At 44.2% G+C, this 17,998-nt stretch overlaps 4 protein-coding genes and 1 long non-coding RNA gene across 5 annotated transcripts; 1 reads left to right on the plus strand and 4 right to left on the minus strand.

Moving 5' to 3' along the window:
• Window positions 1-1,917: 1,917 nt before the first annotated feature.
• LOC119125427 (epidermal growth factor receptor kinase substrate 8-like protein 1) lies at window positions 1,918-6,051 on the plus strand. Its single transcript, XM_037255946.1, has 14 exons — window positions 1,918-2,036; window positions 2,763-2,880; window positions 2,962-3,020; window positions 3,272-3,401; window positions 3,543-3,631; window positions 3,702-3,776; window positions 3,855-4,003; window positions 4,068-4,238; window positions 4,327-4,435; window positions 4,495-4,617; window positions 4,705-4,831; window positions 5,049-5,217; window positions 5,383-5,515; window positions 5,710-6,051. Exons 2-14 carry the CDS (start codon window positions 2,763-2,765, stop codon window positions 5,779-5,781), a joined length of 1,524 nt encoding a protein of 507 aa, XP_037111841.1. The 5' UTR covers window positions 1,918-2,036; the 3' UTR covers window positions 5,782-6,051.
• LOC119125542 lies at window positions 3,328-4,374 on the minus strand. The gene is made up of 5 exons (XR_005098485.1): window positions 4,247-4,374; window positions 4,040-4,165; window positions 3,739-3,843; window positions 3,556-3,660; window positions 3,328-3,464 (listed from the first exon to the last, which is right to left on the minus strand). It is a non-coding gene; the product is annotated as an uncharacterized LOC119125542 (long non-coding RNA).
• An 8-nt stretch (window positions 6,052-6,059) lies between the features above and the next one.
• On the minus strand, window positions 6,060-7,925 carry nme4 (NME/NM23 nucleoside diphosphate kinase 4). The gene is made up of 5 exons (XM_037256095.1): window positions 7,774-7,925; window positions 7,132-7,262; window positions 6,960-7,061; window positions 6,638-6,750; window positions 6,060-6,558 (listed from the first exon to the last, which is right to left on the minus strand). Exons 1-5 carry the CDS (start codon window positions 7,889-7,891, stop codon window positions 6,438-6,440), a joined length of 585 nt encoding a protein of 194 aa, XP_037111990.1. The 5' UTR covers window positions 7,892-7,925; the 3' UTR covers window positions 6,060-6,437.
• Window positions 7,926-8,182: 257 nt separating this feature from the next.
• Window positions 8,183-15,894, minus strand: xpo6 (exportin 6). The gene is made up of 24 exons (XM_037255823.1): window positions 15,160-15,894; window positions 14,514-14,604; window positions 14,129-14,241; window positions 13,731-13,928; window positions 13,493-13,652; window positions 13,298-13,375; window positions 12,691-13,216; window positions 12,392-12,518; window positions 12,180-12,289; window positions 11,988-12,096; window positions 11,813-11,905; window positions 11,670-11,739; window positions 11,421-11,580; window positions 11,240-11,332; window positions 10,949-11,093; window positions 10,679-10,825; window positions 10,390-10,579; window positions 10,156-10,311; window positions 9,958-10,072; window positions 9,653-9,824; window positions 9,424-9,585; window positions 9,202-9,300; window positions 8,894-9,124; window positions 8,183-8,800 (listed from the first exon to the last, which is right to left on the minus strand). Exons 1-24 carry the CDS (start codon window positions 15,160-15,162, stop codon window positions 8,699-8,701), a joined length of 3,450 nt encoding a protein of 1,149 aa, XP_037111718.1. The 5' UTR covers window positions 15,163-15,894; the 3' UTR covers window positions 8,183-8,698.
• Window positions 15,895-16,066: 172 nt separating this feature from the next.
• antkmt (adenine nucleotide translocase lysine methyltransferase) lies at window positions 16,067-17,766 on the minus strand. Its single transcript, XM_037256088.1, has 6 exons — window positions 17,616-17,766; window positions 17,169-17,407; window positions 16,989-17,093; window positions 16,705-16,845; window positions 16,554-16,604; window positions 16,067-16,480 (listed from the first exon to the last, which is right to left on the minus strand). Exons 2-6 carry the CDS (start codon window positions 17,328-17,330, stop codon window positions 16,286-16,288), a joined length of 654 nt encoding a protein of 217 aa, XP_037111983.1. The 5' UTR covers window positions 17,331-17,407; window positions 17,616-17,766; the 3' UTR covers window positions 16,067-16,285.
• Window positions 17,767-17,998: the final 232 nt, after the last annotated feature.

A 17,998-nucleotide genomic window follows, 5' to 3' on the forward strand; every position in this document is an offset into this window, starting at 1 on the left:
CAACATTGTGGAAGAACATCAAAATACAACGTGAATCCGGAGCTGGATTTTAAAGCACTGAAGAATGTTATTGTGGTTTGCTCCGTGGAAGAGAAATTGCGCTGAATCATACTGAGGCTTGTTGCCAATGTTACTTTATTTAGAGTGGCACAATATTGGCACCGCTTCGTATGATGCAGTGCAGTTAGACACCAATAGAGTGGGGGGAAAATAAACAAAAAAAATGAATAAATGCTAAATTGTACCTTCTAGTGGAAGAGCATTTTTTTTTTTTGCTATCACAGGTAGATGACATAAATACGTAACGATTTTCAGACCACTGGAGAGAATCACTGCTGGAATTCTCACAGAGATTTAAGCAAGGATCGTGTGTTCTCACTTTGTCGTCAAGTTTAATTATATTTACTTTTTTTTTTTAATTCAAAGAACAATTTGTTGAATACAGTTTAAGTGGCATTTTTAAATGTAATTTATGAACAATATACTTATATTGATCATTACTGCGCATAATGTTATGTGGCTTAATGATGAAAAGGTTAGTGTTTTAAAAGTGGTGCCTAAGTATTTCGAGAGGTAGTACTTGATGTAAAAAAATTGAGAACCATTTCGTATGAACACGGTACACGTATAATATTCCAAACATGATTGCACCAGTAGAAGTATTTCCAGAACAGCATGTTCTATTCCCACAAATTGTATCTGGTAATGGTATGCAGCTTTGGTCGCTTGGTCAACCACAACAAGAACATCATGAGAGCAAGAGAAGGCAGTAGCATCATATTTTCAAGTGCGTATGAGAGAGAGTGCGTGTGTGTGGAAATTACCATGATTGACAGCACGCTCCAACGACGCACTCAAGTGACAAAACGATCCTGATCTTGCTTTTCTTTCAATTCTTATTATTATGACAATTGTACTTCTCCTGAAAACTTGTCCTTCTCGCCCGAAGGACGTTTCAATTCGTTTTTTCTTGATAACTTGAGTTGCGTCTGGTCACTTTGGAATCGCCACGCGGTCACTCACGCGTTTGGAGCAAACCAAATAAGAGCAGGCGAGAGCCAGGGCAAGTGAGAGCTGACTTTTACTACAGCCAATGCGCACGTTGCAAGCTTTGGAGGCTGGCCTACACTAAAATACACACAACTTCATTGTTGCGCAAAAGGGAAAATGAACAGCAGAGGGCGCTGTTGCACAATGTAAAGTACAGCAAGTCACAAATGGACCTTCCCTTCTATAAAAATAGAAAAAGTAACTAGTTATTTATTGGGAGTACGTCATAAAAATAACACCTTTAGCAACCCATTAATAATAGAAGAAGAAAATATTTTCATCAAAACGAACCAGAAATATTAGGGTACAAAAGATGAATGAAAACAAAAGAATGTAAATAGAAACTAAACAATTGGCAGGTGATCAGTTTTGAGAAAAGGTTTGAAAATGTGAAGCGCTTTTTAGAGACTGTGTATTTTCTCACAGCCAATCAAGAAAAAAAAATATAAACAGCTATACAATCTAATAAATGTCAATATGACACACTTCCTCGACTTAAATGTCTTCCACTGTTTACATTTTCAGATCAGGTCAGTTCTACAACATTCCTAGGAAATCACTCTGTCCCATTATTGGTGAGCGATTTTTAGATCAGGCCTGAGAGTTACTTATGTGGTCTATAGGGGGTTCTTGTGGAAACCAGCATTTTGAAAAGGTAGTATGAAAAGCAGCATGAAGTTATATTTGAGTTGATTGTCAGGCTCGGAGTGATCGATCACACTTCACTGATTAATACAACACTTCAGCGTATAATTGAAAAGATATTTATGTAGGTATGCCAGAATTTTGCCCATCCCTGTGGAGGTGGTCATCATCACGCAGTGAGGTGGGAGGAAGAGTAAAAGCGGCACTGATTTAAGTCCGACTCGTTTTTCTCGTTTGTGCATTTCTGGAGTAGGTGGGACGTGCTCGTGTAAACAGCCCGGCTCAGTGAGTGCAACTCCATTTGTGTGACTTGGACTTAAACACGCAGAGCACAACAAAAGGTACAGTAATGCATCCAATGCTTTGTAAATATGTGTGTGTGGGGGTGTGTGTGTTGTAATGAGTGAGTTTGGCTCAAATGTTCTCACTTTCATCAATAAAATGTGTGATGAAGCACTGCATGATATGCTTTGACAATTCCTCCTGCCTACCTTGAGAGAAGGAAGGATTTGTCTTAATTGTCTAATACAAAGGCAGTGAGGATGAGCCAACGTTGGCATTATTCCAGGATGAGTTTTTTCCTCACTCAATTTGGAGAGGAACTCTCTGGAGGATTATGTCATCCACATACCATGCAGCCGGTGTCGGTGGTTTTTCCTGTCGAGTGGAGCTGGCACTTTCGAGCAGCGGGGTTTTAAAATTCTCGACATTCTTCCAGATTGCCTCATCAATGTAATCTTGTGATTATATCATTGCAATGTTTTATTGAATGAGATTTGGAGTGTGTGTTGTTAGAAAGCACCAAGTTGTACTTCACGGAAATGGTGTGTTGAATATACTTATTTTGTGGTTGCACAAAATATCTGGATCCAGATGATTTTATTTTGTGCATAATAAAATTGAAAAATTGTCTCCGTGTTGAATAGGATTTTTTTCAGGTCTACATTTCTTTTTCTAGGGGCTTTTTATAGTACCTATTATAATTTAATTTCAGAGTTTGTTCTGTGTTAGAGGCTCCCTCACGCTGCATTGTCTTTTCCCCAAATGTTCTCTTTCTAATGTATCAGATGTCGGCACGACCTCCTCCAGTGATCCCTCGGAAGCATTCGGGTGTCCGAGTCATGCCCGTCCCTAAACGGCAAGCTGCCTTGGATGAGCTCCCTGAAAGCGTTGATTCCGATAAAGGTATTCTGGACTCATCTCTTTAAAAAAAATTGCATGTGTGACTGAATTTTTACTGAGGCAAAGATGCTACTCTGTGCTCAGAGAACGATGCCAAATTCGAGTCAAACTCTGCCTCACAAGTGAATGAAGAAAGAGAAGTGGTAAGTGGTAACCGGTGCGCCGCCGTCATTTGCATATTGAATTTCCACCTTAGCTCAAGTATGTCAAACTTGTTTTCATTGTTTGCCAAATCATACTAGTGAGGCCCTCTGGGCATGAATTTTGCAGTGCACCAAAAATGGTGGCTTAGGGTTAGAAACATCAACAAGTTAAATCAATCATTCATTCATTTTTGCTGCATCAATCAAATAAACTGCAGAGTAAGCTGTCCTCCCTCTCAATCCCTCACCAGGAAATTCTGAACCACTGCTTTGACGACATTGAGCGCTTCATGCTGCGTTTGCAGCAGGCGGCCGATGCGCAGAGCATTCTCAACCAGAGGAAGAAAAGAAGCAGGATGAGCAAGAAGCAAAGCCAAGAGGGTAGGTAGCAAGCACACCTTTACCTCCTGCTGCTGATGTCGTCGTCACTTTTTTTCTTTGCCACTGGAAGTACACAAAAAAGTTGTTTTTTTTGTACAAATTCAGAATGTAATCATTCTATTTGATTGTATTGGTTTGTAGTTGATTTGATTACCATGAAAGCGGTTCCTCCGTCCCAAGAAGAATTTGTAGACCTCTTTCAGAAAATCAAATACTCCTTCAGTCTGCTGGTGAGAAGCCACTTCTCTGATAAGTCGCTCTGGAAATATCCCGCGTGTGACTATCAGTTGGTTATTTTAGGATCGTCTCAAGTCAGCCATAACGGAACCCAGCGCACCAGAGTTGCTCCATCACATCTTTATCCCCCTGGAACTGGTGAATCCACGTCAGGTTTTGGATGGTGGGCTCGTTCGCTGGCACGCTTTGACTGACTGACTGCTGCCTGTGTCACAGATGATGAAAACCACAGGGGGGGCACAATTAGGGGGGTCTGTGGTCAGTCCTGCATTGACCACTGGAGCCATTTCGCTGCTCCAGGAGCATCTGACTGCGGAGGAAAAACGGCTCTGGACTGAATTAGGCCCCAACTGGACTTCCCCCTGGTACGTGGTTTTTCCCCCCCCCCCTTTGTGTCTCACCACTCATTTGAATGAGCCTTTCCTCCAGTTCCGAGCTCGGTGTGTCCGTCCCTCCTTACTCGCCCGTCTTCCTGGACGGGTGGCAGCCGCAGGCGTTTGACTCGTCTGGTTTGCCTCTGGAAGATCCTGTTGAGTCGCAGCACAAACGAGACTCAAACGTGCGGAGTGAACACTCGGCGGCAGGCCCCGTCGATGAAGTGTGAGTACCCAAGATTTTGCGGAAAGTGTCTGAGACACCAGACGATCGGATGATAGATGGAAGAACCTGCCTCTGATTATCATTCCAGTGAAGGAAATGGACTTCCACCAGCAGGGGAGAGAAATTACTACTGCACTTACGACTTTGTGGCAAGAAACAGCAGCGAGCTGTCGGTGCTGCAGGGAGAAACACTGGAGGTACACACACAATTAAAGAATTGAATGTACCAGGAATTCTTCGAATACAATCTTTGCAGGTCATCGAGTCGTCAAAGAGATGGTGGAAGTGTCGCAATCGCTTTGACCAGATAGGATTTGTTCCACATAATATCTTGGAACCGCTGTCGGCACTAAACAACAACAGTGGAGAGAAAACAATGGTACGTGTCCAATTTTGCATCCGTTTGTTTCGGTTCTGCCAAAGTTCCTGGCAACTGACTTTTTATTGCTTCTTTTGTGCATTGGAGATGTCACCCGTTTTGTACGAACCGTTGAGTCCAGTTGGCACTTCTTCGAGCGCGATGAGGCCGACGGCGAGGTCTCAGAGCATGTTGTCGCGTTCTTCAACGATACATGGAGAAAACGGAGATCGAGGTAACGGCTAAGATCAATGATGTTACATTCGCAACGAATATTTGAACGAATATAGACAGATAATATAACAAGCATATATTCTTTATCCTCTGTGAAGATTGACAAACATTACTGTGGCTTATATCCTTTGCCCATAGGAGCGCATGCCAAAAGTAAAAAAAATGTTTTACACTATAGAATTGAAAAAAACGGATTATGCAAATGCATGTTTGTGCAGTACTGATCATGAACGACGAGCTTCTCCAACGAATGGCGCAGAAAAGAGCCTCAGTCAGCCATCCTCCTCTCATGACGTCTCGCTCGTTGGAAACTTCTCTGGCGCTGAACTACCAATCTCCAGCGTCAGAGGTGGAGGCCTGGCTCGTAGCAAAGGGCTTCAGTCAGCAGTAGGTGGCTGCTCACTTTTGACACAGGGAAATCCCTCTGCACTGCCCTCTAGTGTCAAAATGTCTCAACACTCATCTTGAGCTTAATTGAACCGAAGGGAATGAACAGCAGGAATGTGAAGAGACAGCAATTTTACACTTTGCTTCTCCTTCCTCCTCTGTTAGGACGGTGCAGAGTCTGGGCATTTTAACCGGGGCGCAGCTTTTCTCCCTGAACAAGAGGGAACTCTGTGAAGTGTCTCAGGATGAAGGGAGCAGAGTGTACAGTCATGTTATGATGCAGAAGGTCATTCTTGAGGTTGGTCAATTTCTTAGGATGGAATCTGTCACTGTTCCTTCCCATTTGGCAAATAGTGGGCTGAAGGTCCCAGAATGTGCGTCCGGACTACTCTGTATGTTTACAAAGCCAGTTTGTTTGCCTAACCTTGACTTGCGCGTTTTGACCGAGCGAATTGTTAGCGACCTACTTACAGCGACATACATTTCCCTCAGGATGCACGAAAGGTCTCCGAATTGGAGAAGGCCATGGAGAGGCAAAAGCTGAAGATTGGCATGATGGAATGAGTCGGCGTACGTGTTCAGACAACACGTCACAAATGTGAATCACGTTTTACGAGCAGCTGATCTCGACTGCGGATTGGCTACATCGCTGGTTTTGATGTGAAGTATTTTAATGTGCAAGCAAAAGCAAAAAAATGTTAGTGTTATACGAATAGACTGAGATACGTTGCTAGAAACCCATGAAATGTGCATTGTTAATTTCAAATGACTGTTGAATTTTAGGGCAACTTGCTTCGGCTGTTAACTGCTGCAAATAAATACATTTGATTTTAATTTACTATTCATATTATAATTGCTATATTGACTGTAGTGGATGCATGAAAACAAGAAAATGGCTGATTTTAAACGTAATTATAAGATACTTATATTTATCAAGTTAAATTGCAATTATTGACAATATAAAATGTCATTTTACATCACTACTTGTATTTTAAAATGTTCACCGTTCCGTACTTGCATGCTGACCTCTGAAATTCCAAACTGATTTCCATCCAATAAGACAAAAGCTAAATGCAATTAAATGAGAAAAAAAAAATCTCCACTATTTTGTTTGTTTGAACCAACAAATTTCCTGAGGTAAATTTATTATGTAAATACTGTACATCTTTTTCTAAGGACCTTTAAAGCAGCGAGCGGCGACAGAGATAGCGTCACTCTTTTTACTTCTCGCATGTTAACGTCTGGTCCCAGCAGTCCCACTTGACAAGATCCTTCCCCTGGAACCAGAGCTCGATCTCCCTTTGCGCTCCCTCCAGAGAATCACTGGCATGGACCACATTCCTTTGCACAAAAAACCCCAAAACACAATTAGGCCTCCAGAGATGAGAAGACACACCCAGACATGAAAAGGATACTTTACCTGCTGACGTGAAGACTGAAATCTCCTCTAACAGTGCCTGCTGGGGCCGCAGCAGGGTTGGTGGGTCCCACCATCACTCGTGACGACTGGACCACATTGTGCCCTTCCCACACCTAGAGTTCAACCCAAAATGAATATTCAGACAGTGGATCATTTTAGAACAGCTCACAAAACTCAAAAATGAAACTTCAGGGAATAAATCCTCTGGCTTATTTTTTGAACACTTGGGCCTACTATGCTACTGTATTTCGAATGTTGCAAGAACCATAACAAAGAACTTTTAACGTCTAGGAATCTTCAGGATGTTGTTTTGGGCTCTTACCATGGCAACCACAGGCCCAGAAGTCATGTAGTCCACCAGACTGGAATAGAAAGGCTTCTGCGTCAACTGACAGTAGTGTTGAGACAGCAGCTCCTCGGACACCTTCAACACATCCAAAACGCAAACTACAAATAGTTCCAGTGAACACATGCACATGCAGTGGAAGATGTACCTGCAGCATTTTCAGGCCCACCAGCTTGAAGCCCCTGCGTTCAAAACGCCGGATGATCTGCCCCACCAGACGACGCTGGACGCCGTCTGGTTTGACGGCAATGAGAGTCCGCTCCTTCACATTGGCCACACCTGCCATGGCATTAGACATTTCTCACTCAAATGTGGATTTTGGATTATGAATTGTGTGTAGAAATCAAGGAAAAAAGTGCCATCCATTTTTCAATGTCAGTTTATAATCAGATCATGATATTCTTGGCATGGCTCAAAACTAACAAAGACCATGTTAGACAGGGGGAAAAAAGTATTTGGGTTTAAAACAAACTTCCAATGTTTGCTTGGAGAGAAGAAGTGTTCCCATAAACGGAAAACTGCATGCTGCCAATTAAACATACATGTGACAAGAAGACTGCACACCAACAGAATTTTGAGTCTGGGCTGGAGTGTAGTCTGAATAGCGAAGTTTGAATTATTTTTAGGAGGTGCTGTTGGTCTAGAAGGGGGCAGGAAAATGGGATGGTCTTGTTGGAGAAGATAATGGCGATGTGTGGGTCAGGTGCCCTACACTAGAAATTTATCATCTATGAGAAAAATGATGTCACCAACACAACAGGAAAAAAAAGAAAACAAATGAGCTACTTACTGGAGTTGCTCCGGAAGTGTGCCAGCTGCACAGCGGGGAAGCGAGCAATCACATTTCTGGTAGTTTGCCTGCTCCACGGAGACAACAGTGGGAGGAACATAACTCGCTGCAACAACATGCTCGTGCCTTAGAGTCAGCTGCCGCCAACGACAGACTGGCAATTTAAACTCAGGACCCCCCCCCCCCCTCTCCTGACCCGCTTGGACTGTTGACTGTCTACAAACATTTAACTCAACTGATGCCAGGAGTACGTCCGCTGTTGGACAATTGGCTTGTTTCATTTATTTGTTGTGGACTAAAGTTCTTCCAGTGGTCATAGACTGCCAGTGCTTGTGAGTTTTAGTTCCAAATCTCTGTTAATAATTAATAAAGCTGAAGGTTTTTGTACGAAAATCTATCACACGAGTGATATTTACAAAAAAAAAAAGCACTTTATTAAATCAAGCAAGTTTTGTCTTTCAGAATGGAATGATGTCAAAGACTAAGTTGAGAGTCTGTCTCCTTTGGAGATGAAAAAACCTGAAGGCAAAAACGAACAGAAGCAGACAATTCAAGAACTCAAAATGAGTTAAAAGTGCTCAGTCCCAGCTCGGCGTCGCGGCCGAGACGAGGGAAAGAAGGCCTGGCTCAGAGTGGTCGGGGTCTGGGGCAAAAAGACCCAAAAAAAATAGCCAACTGCAGACCAGGTGATCATTTTCTACCAATGAACCATTGGCGACATAAGGTGGACGCTGCTTTGAACAACAACAAAAACAACAATGCGCCAAATGTCTACAGTAGAACTCAAAGAAAAAACAGCAGCATCCGCAACCTTCCTACAACTTTGAGCACGTGAGCGAGTCAAAGCCGTGTTCGGAGTGTTGGGCAAATTGGTCAGCGCAGGCGCTCCTTAATGAAACGTCCCGGGTCAAGTGGTTCAGTCGCGCTATAGCTTGATGGTGCCGGTGGGCAAGCTGCTGTTGCACAGTCGGTAGTAGCGGAGGTCGTTGACCAGCCGCTGCACGCTCTGAGTGAACGAAGGCAGGTCCTTTGGAAAGGGGGAAGAGAGAGAGAGAGAGAGAGAGAGGAAAAAAAAAAAGATGTTCATTTGGTCAAGAAGTTTCAGGCTGGTTGTTCTTACCCGTTCTATCTTGAAGTTGCGTGCGAGGACGGCTCGCTGGTTGGTGTCCACACCCTGGCAACCGTTGAGGAACTCGGGCATGAAGGCCGAGTAGAAGGCATCAAAGTCCACGGAGGCCATGTTATAAACGGCCAGGGTGATTTCCTCCTGGAGTAGGTCGTGACTTTTGTGGAGAAGGACCTGCAGCAGCACGTTGATGAAGTGGAAGAGCATGGAGGTCCGGAACAGCTTCTGGAGGGACACCGAGCACCGGCATGTATCAGACGGATGAGTCGCGGCCGATTACTGCTATGACTGCTGTCCCTTACTCTGTGATACAATTTGTGCTTGCTGTTGAGCGACTCCAAATAGGAGAGATTCTGCTTGAAGATGTGGATGTCGGGCTGCAGGAAAGACTGGCCGAAAGCCTGACGGAGACAATAAGGCGCAAGTTGCGTCCCACTTGAAGATTAAAAATGTTACATTTGCCGTAGAAGCTATAAAATGGTCACGTGGCTAAACGCAGTCGCTAACGGCATCATAAAATGTACCTGCATGGCAGCTGTGAACTGGGCCTCGTTCTCCATGGCGTCCTCGGGCGCTCCTCTTTGGACACTTGTCAGAATAGAAGTTTTGAAAAAGTACCTCCAGTTTTGGTGAAGTATTTGGTATAAAAGTTCAAACATCTCTGCTTTGACATCAGGAGAGGACCGCTGCCAAAAGATGAGAGTCCGTGAGCAAACTAATGCTAGTTTTGAACACATATTGCTTCCAACTGACCTCTGCCACAACTGGGTAGACCTGCTCCATGCATAGAGAGAGAATGCTAGGTAGGAACGGTTTGAAAGCCTGACCGGGTTCTTGTACCACCACCTGCAGGATTTTCAAGAACTTCTGTACCACTCGACACCCCGCGCTGCCCTCCTGCAAAATACTGGCTGCCAGCTGCTCCCTAAAACACACACACACACACACACACACACATCATGACATCACTTTCAATGAGTAACTTAAGTCCCTCAGCAATCAAGCAGTCCTTAAATGTGGACAGCACACAAGCTTCCCAAAAGAGCAGATTGTTGAACCTGGTGAACAAGCTGAGGAATGTGTGGAGGATCTGTCCAGTGAAGGCGACGCCCATCTGGACTCGCAACGCCTGAAACAGCGTCAAGAAGAAGGCCAACATCTCATCCGTCACATCTGAAAGAAAGAAAGAAAGCGGGACCATCGATAAAACCATCTTTTTATAATTCAAAGGAGGAGAAAGAGAAGGAAACACAAACCTGGTTGCTGAATAAACACGGGAAACAGGCTGAGGGACACTTGGACCGACTCCTGCAAACTCTGATAGCAGATCTGACGGGATTTGGTGGACTCTCCAGATATGCTGTCCACTATGTCTCGAAGGACAGTCAAGGTCTGCTGTATCACTGCTTTTACTGATTAAAAAAAAAAAAAAACATTAACAGGGCAGAAAAAAAGTACATTGGGCAGTAAAAGAGGAAAAAAAGGCCTACAGTCGTGCATCTCTGGTCGTCGTGGAGTGCTGTTCACTGTCCCTCTTAACATACGATATTCCCTTGTGAGGGCCGCCAGCATGCTGGCGTGGCTGCTGGAGCGCGTCTGCCACTGCTGCTCGTTCTCTGGTAAATTTGGCCACGGGAGAAGCAGCATGTTGGACATAGCCCGGCAGACCAGCAAGTGAGCCTGCAACGATGCAAACGTGCACACGCAAAAATGAGAATCCAGCCCTTGCATTGAAGCAGTAGGTCAAAGATCATGCATGCTTGCGCAACACGTGGTCACCTCTGGGGGGAGCCTGTGAGTCTGATTCTCGGTTATGAGGTTAAAGATGTTCTGAACAGCAGGCAACGTCACCATAAACACGGGTCGCACCGTCAAGGTTATGGAAAGCATCAGATGGCATGCGCACAACAGTAACTTCTCCGGTACCTGCACACAACAACAACAACAACTGTTAGTCATGACAAAAAACTTTTTTTTATCCATTAATATTGGATTTGTAATCCATATAAACACCAGAGGGGAAACCTATTTAGGATCAGGAAAGGTTACCTTGGCAGTGATGAGGGGGCTACTGGCGTCCACTGCAGACGTTATGAGGTTGATAAATTGGCTCTGGTTTTGACTGTGGACTTCGCTGTAGAATTGCGCCAGCCAATGAGAGTAGGCTTGCAAAGCAGCAAGGGCCTGTGCATGTCTGCAACACAAACATACGCACATTTAATTGATTTTTTTTGTTTTTGTTTTGGTAACTGACACGAGCTGTGCGTCATTAGCTTTCGGCAAGGCCGTCGTGCATTTTGAAAATTTGGTGAGTGGCAGAATATTTTCAATGTTACTTACACATCAATGAGGTCTGGTTTGAGTACAGAAGGCACTGCGGTTTCCAGGTCGTACAAGCTGGTCTGGGACCCGTAGCAAGTCACTTCTACCAGCCTGAGGAAAGAAAGAAAAAAGATCATCACAAGAGTTTAGTTTTTGTTTAGCTGAGAAGAATGATCAGTAAAGAGAAGCTCTGACACACCTCTCAACAACTGCCAGGGCGTCGGTGAAACGCGCTGCAAAAATCTCCCCGATGAAATGTTCGGCCAAGCGCCCGACGGCTTGGAGAAGGGAGCTGAGGTCCCTGAGAGAGCAGTGGAGTCGCCGGCAGTCATTCTCAGCGGTGATATTTAGCCTGCGACCTGCAAGGTTAGATTTGACATTGGAGCTTTGGAACCAGAGCACGACAACACACGACCACGATGACGTAACCGTTCAAATGCTTTCTTACTTGTGCCAGTGGTGACGATAAACTGCTGCAGACCCAAGTACACGTCCAGGTTTTCTTGAAGAATGGGAAACTTATCGGGAAAAATAAGGAATTAAGCGGGATGGAGATCGCAGTCAAACAACAAGTGATAAACCATTTCTTACCAAAGTAGAAAATGCATGAGAAGGGAGCAACTCCATCACCTTGGCAACAACCTCCAGACTCTGACGCAGGTACTTCTGCCATTCAGTCTGTTGCTATGGTAACCAAATAAACCCCCATTATAGTGCCATTTGACAGATTTGAAATTCCTCCGCAGTTTGAAACGGGAGCTCTTACGTCATCGTCCAGCGTCTCGTCATCCAGTTCTTCTAACTGAACCTGGTTGTAGCGAAACTGCACGCGGTTCAGAACTTCTCTCAACAGAAGCACTAAGGCGTCTTTGTACCTGCAAGCAAAACAATAAACACACTTTACACTCGACTGTCCTCGCGCAAAACAAATTGAGTGGGAATTGTGGAAATGTGGTACCTGTTGAGAACACTTTCTCTGTCGGCCAGTCTGCTTTTGATTTTGGTTGTAAGAAAATCCAGAAAAACACTCCAAATATCCAAACAGGCAAAGTAGCCCTCGTGGGTAGGCTGGGGTGGAAAGACACCAAACAAAAGAAGCTTATTGTCTGGACCGCTCCAAGTCTCATGCAGATGTGGAAAATAGATAGCACCAATTGAAAAGATCCTTACCTGGTTGAAAGTGTACTTGAAAAGCAGGGCAAGGAACTCTACAATTGGGAACTGAGGACTGGACTCAATCCGCCTCAAGTGAACACTGACAAAAAGACGCAGGAAATCGGTGAACTTCTCCAAGTAGCTGGAAAACAGAAGAAAAACGTGTCACAGTGCAGCCTGGAATTCAAACTATGAAGAGGTGCTGTGTTTAAACTAAAAGGGGATGTTGGAATGACACACATGTGACTGACCTTCTAAACATATGTTGAGAGAAACAAACTCACGAGAGAGAGAGAGAGAGAGAGACCACAAACCTCTCGTCCAGTTCCTGTAGCCTACTCTTGACTGTGTGAGCGTTATTCTCGCGAGTGAGCCTCTGTAGAAGAAAGAAGGTCTGCTGGAACATGCGCAACAGGTACTCTTCAAAATCCACAGGCACGCAGTTCTTGGACACCAGCTCGTTGATGCAGGTCATGGCGAGTACGCCCAGGCGGGAACGGTCAACCTTGCCGCCGCCCTCGCCCGGTCGCCCTCCGCCGTTTGACGAGGGCGCCAACGTCCCGGCGTCCAGGTGTTCGTTAGAAGACGATGAGGTGTAGGAGATGAAGGAGCCGGACTTGGCTTTGGTCTGAAGATCGCAGCCAAAGCGTGCAAAGTGGAAGATGGATGCCAGCAGAGTGGGGGTGATGTGAGTGGACAGAGGAATCCAGCTGAACAAGTGGGCCAAGCACTCCAGAACCAGACAACACAGCTGCTGGCTCTCGTAGTCCAGTGCCGCCATGGGCTGGCACAGAAGCTTTGAGTATTGACTACCCTGAAACAACGTGCCCAAAAGTTCCACTGGAAGATTGAAAAGAGAGTGATGGATGAGCTCACGGCTGCATTTGGATCCAATTGACAAAGCAATAACAATCCACCCACCGCATTCTCCCGATGTGGGTGAGGGCGGCGGCGTGGAAGCGATGATACTGTGCTTGTCCCAATACGTCTCCAAAATGCCTAACAAATAAGGTCAGACAGTGAGGTCAAATGTACACAATGACATCGCAGTTGCACAGACCAATCAATCAGCTTGCCAGCGTCACATGAGCAAACTCGGAAAACAGCCTCTCTTACCTGTCAACAGTCCAAGCATGGTCGGTACCTGATCCAGCAGCAGTTTACGCAGCTCGTCTTTCCTGGCAACGCTCAAGTCTTCCCGAGGACACGCCAGTTCCTCGGATGTGGTTTTCAGCATTACCAGGCCTAACTGTGCCAAAGCCGGGGACTGGATCAACTACAAATGACATCCACCGTTAAGTCCCGCAATGGGCCAGATGTAGGTAAAGGTCCCGTGAACATCAACGGGGCTTACCTGAAGCGTATTTGTAAAGAAATCGTGATAGAACATGGGCCAGTCCTGGCGACCGATGTCCACGATGACTTTGCAGAGTTTATTCCGGATGAAATAGGGCACAGATTTGTGGTGTTCAAGTAGGAGTTTGGGCAAACAGCTGCGAATTTCCATTTTGTCTTGCGACGCTACACCGATCCACATCTTGTTCACCAGGTTCTGAAAATCAACCAGACGGTCAGTCCGATGACACGATTTAGGGACTTTCTGAAGAACGCTTGACTACGAGTAATCTGAGACACGTTTTTTCATGGTGGAATCAGATTGAAAATGCAGCACAACAGAGCGGCGCACTTGAGGCGGAGAGCCTAACCACAGGCTCCACTGAACTGCTCTACTTTAAAAAAAAAAAGACTTACTTCAAATACTGTGAGACTGTACATCATGACGTACTCATTCCGGGTATTAGAAAGGAAGAACAAGCAATGGCGCCACGCTCCAGTCTGCTGTGCAAAGTTATTCAGCAATTCTTCTGCAGAAACAAGGAAGTCGCACTGATCACTTGATAACCACCAAAGGTGTACTGCGACACTTCATTTGTACACAGTGGAGGAAGTGCAGTACAAAAGAAATGCAAACAATTGTGCATGTAAATAAGACGGGTAAGTATGTAGACAAACTAATCTGTATTTAAAAAAAAAAAATACAATACAAAAATGACTGCACTAGTATTTTGGTGTACATTTTTTTTAAATGGAATTCTGCCAGTGTGCATCGATCCGATTGGATGAAAGGCACACGTACCTATTTCTCGCTTTCTTTCGTTGGTTGTGCAGCTGTGAAAAAACTCTGTCATCAGGCTCTCCAGTGCACGCAGTGACGCCTCGCCAGAAGCCTGATGAATGCAGGAGAAACAAAACAACACATATTTCTCAAAAAACACAGAGATTGCCTTTCAAGTCAAACGAGTACAATTCCAGGTGACATGAAGTCATCCATTTCTGTTCCTAGACTAAATGTCAACGTGGGTAAAACGTTGGATACGTTCAGATTTGAAGGCGTAAAGAGGCACTTCTGTGGCATGCGTGGAAATTCCTCACATGGGCCACAACTTGCCGGGGCTCAACACGACTAAGGAAGTGTTGACTTTTGCAAGATGGGCGTCTTGTTGTGGAATGGCCCAAGGAGCTTTCGCATCTTGTGCCTTACCTGCAAACCGTTACATGATTAAAACGCCTTCAAAGGCCCACGAGCTAATATTCAAATGGAACTGGCTTTATGGAAATTAATTGAACTATTTTAAAACGCAATCTCTTTTTTTTTCCTTTGGCTTTAAACATGTGATTTTATGACCCATGTTAGCTTTTAGCATTAACGACAGGAAGAGGACAGATTGCGACAACAAAAACACAAACATATAACAAGAATAATGCGTGTACATTGCACTTACCATGTTGTGCTACCTCGGATGTGTCCTTGAGTTCTTTTAGTCACGGATTAATTACACTAATAAGACAACGTTAAGTTACCGAGCTAGCCAAAAACTGCAGCTAGCGTTAGCTGAGGTGTAGCTCGCTAACGTAACCGCAAAGGGGGCTCGTCATGGTCTGCTCGCTTTTATTCGCGACTCCGCGACCAAAACACTGATATTCACTTTGCACACACACAAAAAAAGAACATTCACTGACTCGAATCTCGCTCGACTTGTACTGGTTCTCGATTACTAAGCATGTGATAAATAAAGCATGCTACGTGCAACTGTTCTACATGCTCGTGCGATTTCATTACCCGTTGATTTTCTAAAAGCATTTCTTTAAGCTGACATGCACCACTGGTCCCGACCCTGGAAACATGTGCAGCTCTGGTTAGCGTGTTGTGTTCCTGTATCAAGTATCGGGACGCGAACGTCCGTTTAGCCAAATGCTAACATTGGCTAACTCACTCGCTCGCTCTTCTAGAAGGATGAAGGCATCGTTTTCGTTCACCGTGCTAGCTTGCCAGATGTAGACATGGCTGGTGCTCGCGATAACTCGACGGAACCGTTGCTAATTAAACGAGTGTGTCACCACGTGCACGTTAGATTATTACGACAATTTCGGAATAATTGATATGCTCCTCGCGGTGTTGTTGCCCCCTTCTGCTCTTTGGGTGGCGCAGGAATTCGTTTCGATTGAAAATCTCACAGCTCACTTGGCCACTTCCTATTTTGAAGCAGAATCATCCAGTTAAAGGCAGTTTATGTCAAGTTAGCTAGGACAGTAAAAGCACCAATATCCTTTACTACCTTTCAAAGTTAAACACGTTGATTGTTCAAATCATCAATTTGATTTGAAGACAAATGCCAAATTACAGTGACATTATTTTAGCACTGCCACTTTTTTTTTTTTTTTTTTAATGAAACATAGTTACTGACTATGACACATACAAGCATTCATTGCATTATTAACAACCATCCCTCCATACACCATTCAGACAGTTAAAAGTTCTTAAAATAACACATTTACATAATAAATGTGCGTTCGTTGGGAGGGCACCCTACTATGATCACTCAAGCGGTGTCTGTTTTTTCTTTCATATTAAGTTCCCCATCTGTGCTCGTTATTTTCATTGGAAGTGAGCAGTCTTTGTGCTTTCACGTTGTATGCCCAGGCTCTGTCCACACCATGTCCCTCGGTTCTGCACGGTGTCCAGTCACGTATGGGGAAACGGCCAGCTACCACCAAGGCATCATCAGGAAGCTCAGCCTCCATCTTCTTACGCAGTGGCGAAAGCTAAGTAGAAATACATAGCAATGATGAAACACAAGAATAAACAAATGTAATTGTAGCAGTTTGTTCCACTTACCACGCTAGGAGCTAAAAACACAGTAATATTCTTGCATTCTGTCAAGTCCACCTGCAAGGACGAACAAAGCAGTCAGGCATTCTCCCACTCTTCATATGTATAATAATATACTCTTGTGATTCGATGTATCCAAATTTCGAGAATGTCAAACCTTCCATAAATCTTCTCTTCGGTAGGACACGCTGTCATGACGACCCGCTCTCCACGCATGGAAGCGGGCCAGGCGAACAAGCCAGGGGTTGAGTTCATAACCAACAGCAGAAGTGAAGCCTTGCCGGTGTGCCTCCAAGACCTCCATTGAATGATTCCAAAGACAATAATTAAAACTATTTCTCATTAGTGTGAGCGAATGCACCGTTATGAGGTGCATAAGAACAAAACACACATACAATGCCCTCTATTGACAAAACAGATGTGTCGATAAGATGCACTTACAATGCGACCGTCACCAGATCCTAAATCCACAAGGACCCCTTTTCGACCTCTAAGCAATGTCATGACATTCCGCACTTGGGCGCTACTGGCAGGTATGTAGGGTACCTGGGGGACATAATCAAGAATAACTCAAGTGTAAGATGATAATTAATGAACAATATACAGTCAAATAGACCACACCTGTAACCTCAATGGGACTTTCCTGAAGCCTGGCTGGAGGACTCCTATCCACATAGCGTAAACAGCGAGGCCAGTTCCAGCTGCAATTTGAGCAACATCCCAACTTCGGAGTTCCCTTGTCTTGAGCTCAGCAAATGCATCGTCTGGACCATCGTCATCCATTTCCACCTAACTGGATTTTTTTGTTTGTTTGGTAAACCTCACTGCAGAATCAGTATCTTGTTTTCATGGTATTTCATAGACGTGAATAATTATTAAAAGAGCTCTCTATAAATTGTTGCAGTTTGTAATTATGACATCGAAATAGAGTAGATGTACCAATGAGTGAAAATATTAATACGTAGTATCCGTCAGAATAAAAACTTAAAATATATAAAAATCATTCGTAACTGAAGTTACGTCAATAAATGTCAGAAGGGCTGACAGTCGGGTACGTAGTATGGGTTTTTTCGTAGGTTATAAGCATGTCAAATGCTAAAATATATATATTTTCATCAAATTTAAAGTTAAACCGAAAGTCCGTATTTACACATTATATCGCCACTGACCTCCTGGCGTGCGGACACATTAAGCGATGGACAAGTCCGCCTATAAACGATTCCGTCTCTGCGACATTTTAGTTCCGGCACACAACAAAACTTTAGTTCCGGTACGATCATATGGACTATAATACAGGTAACAATCACTTTAAAAACAGAAAGCTGCTTCTTGTTTACTGATAGATGTGATGGGTTAACAATTTGATACACATTTTTAGAAATAATTGCTCAAATTACCTTGAACAATTATTAGTTTTGATCATCTATGTGATGATAATGTTAATAAATTTC

The sequence above is a fragment of the Syngnathus acus genome, chromosome 8 (genome assembly GCF_901709675.1).
Source record: "Syngnathus acus chromosome 8, fSynAcu1.2, whole genome shotgun sequence".
Classification (NCBI taxonomy): domain Eukaryota; kingdom Metazoa; phylum Chordata; class Actinopteri; order Syngnathiformes; family Syngnathidae; genus Syngnathus; species Syngnathus acus.

Coding starts and splice junctions, on each gene's coding strand:
- nme4 (XM_037256095.1), bottom strand. CDS start 7,891: ATGTTGTTGCAGCGAGTTATGTTCCTCCCACTGTTGTCTCCGTGGAGC. Junction 6,751..6,959: donor CTGGGCCTGTGGTTGCCATG/GTAAGAGCCCAA, acceptor GTTGAACTCTAG/GTGTGGGAAGGGCACAATGT. Junction 6,559..6,637: donor TTCAGTCTTCACGTCAGCAG/GTAAAGTATCCT, acceptor TTTTGTGCAAAG/GAATGTGGTCCATGCCAGTG.
- LOC119125427 (XM_037255946.1), top strand. CDS start 2,763: ATGTCGGCACGACCTCCTCCAGTGATCCCTCGGAAGCATTCGGGTGTC. Junction 3,632..3,701: donor AATACTCCTTCAGTCTGCTG/GTGAGAAGCCAC, acceptor TGGTTATTTTAG/GATCGTCTCAAGTCAGCCAT. Junction 4,004..4,067: donor CCCAACTGGACTTCCCCCTG/GTACGTGGTTTT, acceptor CCTTTCCTCCAG/TTCCGAGCTCGGTGTGTCCG.
- xpo6 (XM_037255823.1), bottom strand. Junction 12,097..12,179: donor AGAGAAAGTGTTCTCAACAG/GTACCACATTTC, acceptor TTTTGCTTGCAG/GTACAAAGACGCCTTAGTGC. Junction 10,312..10,389: donor ACGACCAGAGATGCACGACT/GTAGGCCTTTTT, acceptor TTTTTTAATCAG/TAAAAGCAGTGATACAGCAG.
- antkmt (XM_037256088.1), bottom strand. CDS start 17,330: ATGGATGACGATGGTCCAGACGATGCATTTGCTGAGCTCAAGACAAGG. Junction 16,846..16,988: donor GATCTGGTGACGGTCGCATT/GTAAGTGCATCT, acceptor CATTCAATGGAG/GTCTTGGAGGCACACCGGCA. Junction 16,481..16,553: donor TGTTTTTAGCTCCTAGCGTG/GTAAGTGGAACA, acceptor ATTTCTACTTAG/CTTTCGCCACTGCGTAAGAA.